At 40.9% G+C, this 3471-nt stretch overlaps 1 protein-coding gene across 1 annotated transcript; it reads left to right on the forward strand.

Annotated features, from left to right (window-relative positions):
- Positions 1-1144: 1144 nt before the first annotated feature.
- LOC108017915 (uncharacterized) lies at positions 1145-2269 on the forward strand. The gene is made up of 3 exons (XM_017085084.4): positions 1145-1452; positions 1511-1643; positions 1699-2269. Exons 1-3 carry the CDS (start codon positions 1201-1203, stop codon positions 1797-1799), a joined length of 486 nt encoding a protein of 161 aa, XP_016940573.2. The 5' UTR covers positions 1145-1200; the 3' UTR covers positions 1800-2269.
- Positions 2270-3471: the final 1202 nt, after the last annotated feature.

A 3471-nucleotide genomic window follows, 5' to 3' on the forward strand; every position in this document is an offset into this window, starting at 1 on the left:
AAAAGCATCCACATTCAACATCCCCATCCCAGCAAAACCAAGTCCAATCACATAAAATCTTTCAGCGAAAAGCACAGGGAACTTATGAATTTCTTAATTTTTGCAAAACTCACTCGCAACGAGGAGTTGCCCTGGTCTTTTTTATGGCATTTCGTTTTGCCGCGATGCTATCAGTTGGTTTTTATACCCGTTACTCGTAGAGTAAAAGGGTATACTAGATTCGTCGGAAAGTATGTAACAGGCAGAAGGAAGCGTTTCCGACCCCACAAAGTATATATATTCTTGATCAGGATCACTAGCCGAGTCGATCTAGCCATGTCCGTCTGTCCGTCTGTCCGTCTGTCCGTCTGTCCGTCTGTCCGTCTGTCCGTCTGTCTGTCCGTCCGGATGAACGCTGAGATCTCGGAAACTATGGGAGCTAGGCTATTGAGATTTGGCGTGCAGATTCCTGAGCTTCTTACGCAGCGCAAGTTTGTTTCGGCACAGTGCCACGCCCACTCTAACGCCCACAAACCGCCCAAAACTGTGGCTCCTACAGTTTTGATGCTAGAATAAAAATTTTAACTGAAATGTATTGTTCTCATCAACACCTATCGATTGACCCAAAAAAAAGTTTGCCACGCCCACTTTAACGCCCACAAACCGCGAAAACCTGTGACGCCCACAATTTTCATGCTAGATAAAAAATTTTAACTGAAATGTATTGGTCTCGTCGATACCTATCGATTGATCCAAAAAAAAATTTTCCACGCCCACTCTAACGCCCATAACGCTTAAATCTGTATACCGCCGGTAGGTGGCGCATTTTAATCTCGCTTTGCTGCTTGCATATCTCCATATAGCTGAGTAACGGGTATCTGATAGTCGAGGTACTCGACTATAGCGTTCTTCCTTGTTGTTTCAGGTTTGGTCTTTAAACTGTCTCGAATCCAGTGGTCGGTGGGTCGATTCACCGCATGAATCATAAGCCAGTTAAAAACGAATTCCTAAATGTTCGCTTACTTTGCCGGGTCAACGTATTTGGCACTTGTAACCTAATTTTATTCCCCGAAAATAATAATAATCAGTGCGAGAAATCGGCGGAAAGCAGTAAATCAATTGGGATAAAGAGAAAACAATAAGCCCTTTACTTATTTTTTCTCAAAATATATTTGAGCATATAGCTTAGCATAATGTATCAAAATATCAGAAAACTTAAAAATGGTTAGACTAGTGGGCTGTTGCTATTTCTTTGGCCTGCGTACTGGATGCTTTATTAGTGCTGCATGGCTACTTTTATATTACGGAGCCTTGGCATACTTCATGTATTACCAAATGATTCATACCCAGAGGGCCACAGTAATTCTAGAATCCCGCGAATTTGAAAAGGAAACAATTGGATTTTGGGTGCTGGGCATTGCATTTATCGTGATGGCTTGTACAACTCTTCTTTTGGTATATGCGACCATTATGGTAAATATATTTTAAATATTAATAAGCTTTTCTAAAACATACTCTATATACAATGCAGAAGAAATACGTGTTCTTGTTACTGTTTTTAGTGGCACAGTTGGTTCCCATTTCAGTGGAATCATTCTATTTGCTTACAGCTATAATTTATGGCATTAAGTTGGAAAGTTTTGTTATATATCTCGTACCCCTAGGTAAGTTAATTATATTTCAGTAATGTTCCTGCTATAATTAAACTTCTTTTGACAGTACTTTTGTTCTACATCGATCTGGTGGTGTATTCCTATTTTTATGAATTGAGAAGTCTTAAGAAATTGAGATCTGTTTCTGAAATAAATATAGAATACTAACATTGTTTTGCGCATGAAAATTAGAAATACTTTTCGTACGACTTAAGATCACATGCCACTTTTTCCGGTAGAACACACAAAGACAGCGATAAGGTTGGATGGGTTGACTTGGGACCAGGAAAACATGTCAAGAAATAAAAACAAAAATGATTTATCATAATGGGAGTTGGAGTCTGAGACGGGGCCCAATTCGGAATCGGAATTGGAGTTGGAGTCTGAGCTCCCAGCGGCGTTGCCTAAACGGGCGATAACGGCCAAAACCAAGACCAAGACGAAGACGAGGACGGCATGCGGCTGATGATGGCGACGAACGAGGAGATATCAGGCCCAGAACGGTGCGTCTGGATGTCAACTCTTCATATAAAAATTAACGAAATATAAATTAAAAAATATGCCCTACCTCTTGGCTGGGCGATGAAATAAAAACCAGAAATATTCGTTTCGGCTGCGCTCGTTCTGAGTACGCTTTTGGTTTTCTTCCCTTTCTCGGCTGGCGATTTACGAGTATGTCCCTTCTGGTTTCGAGTTACGCCTGCGCGACATTGTTGCTGGTACACAGAAAGAAAAAATGCATATAAAAAGGGTTTTCACTAAATCGATTGATAGTTAGATTTTATAATGATAACCATATCTGAAGGATGTATTATTTAGAGATGTATAGGACTAAAGTAGAGGAGACAAATTATTCTCTTCACAAAGAAAATTATACTCTTGGCGTTTTTTCCTTGCTTAAATAAAAAAAATATAATGATTGAAAACTTATTTTTCTAATAAAAATATTTCTTAAATAAAAAACATTATATTTATTATTTTTATGATATTATATTTTAAGCTCAACTTTTGATGTTTATTTTATCAAGGACTGTTACGGCTAAAGTGGGATTTTTAATAAGAAATCTGGATGAATTTTCCTCAGTGTAGAACCCAAAAACCGACTTCAGGAATTATGAATTGGCCGCTGTCTGTCGCCTTATCGGCGGAATGCATCGCTGCGTTTAAGGCTTTATCTATGGGCCAGTGAGTTTTTATCTAATGGAGGCAGCTTCTACCCATTGATTGGGGTCCCGTTGGGGCTCCGATTTCATTTCTGACTTATGACAGGGTCGTATCGGCTCAACCCAGCGCTCTGATAGCTTCATAAGCCGCGATAAGGCCGAATCCGAGTTCGAATCCAACCGCGCTAATTGCTAGCAAAACTCCAGGCGCCAGCGGAATCAAGGGATTGGCTCTGACAGATCTCAGGTGCCATGTGCAGTATTTCGTATGCGATATCACCTGCGTGTTATCGCCAGACAAATGCATTTTGCAAATTATTAACATATGTGGCTGGTTGTTACACGGCGGGGCCAACACCAACCAACAACCGGCAGCGGCAACAAGCTTGTGCAGATACACAGGTACAGATACATTTGTATCTGACGCCAGTGGGTAGGAAGCCGGCTGGGGATTTGGCTGCTCTGGCTGCGGCTAATTGATGTCGGTGCACAAAACTTGATTTATTTCTATTAATAAAGCCCCCATGCAAACGGTAGTTGGCCGAGCGATCGAGGGAGCGGGTTTTGTTCCGAGGTGTCGATTCGGTCAGATGGCGATACATTTTTGGCTGCCTTATTTGGATGTCCGAAATGCCCAATGGAAAATGGGAAAGCCCATGCAAACAATTATACCAAAT

The sequence above is a fragment of the Drosophila suzukii genome, chromosome 2R (genome assembly GCF_043229965.1).
Source record: "Drosophila suzukii chromosome 2R, CBGP_Dsuzu_IsoJpt1.0, whole genome shotgun sequence".
NCBI lineage: Eukaryota > Metazoa > Arthropoda > Insecta > Diptera > Drosophilidae > Drosophila > Drosophila suzukii.

Bases quoted from the DNA above. Each gene is read 5' to 3' on its own strand.
- LOC108017915 (XM_017085084.4), top strand. From the start codon at position 1,201: ATGGTTAGACTAGTGGGCTGTTGCTATTTCTTTGGCCTGCGTACTGGA. The intron at 1,453-1,510 runs GTAAATATATTT...TATACAATGCAG, and splicing joins TGGTATATGCGACCATTATG to AAGAAATACGTGTTCTTGTT. The intron at 1,644-1,698 runs GTAAGTTAATTA...TTCTTTTGACAG, and splicing joins TATATATCTCGTACCCCTAG to TACTTTTGTTCTACATCGAT.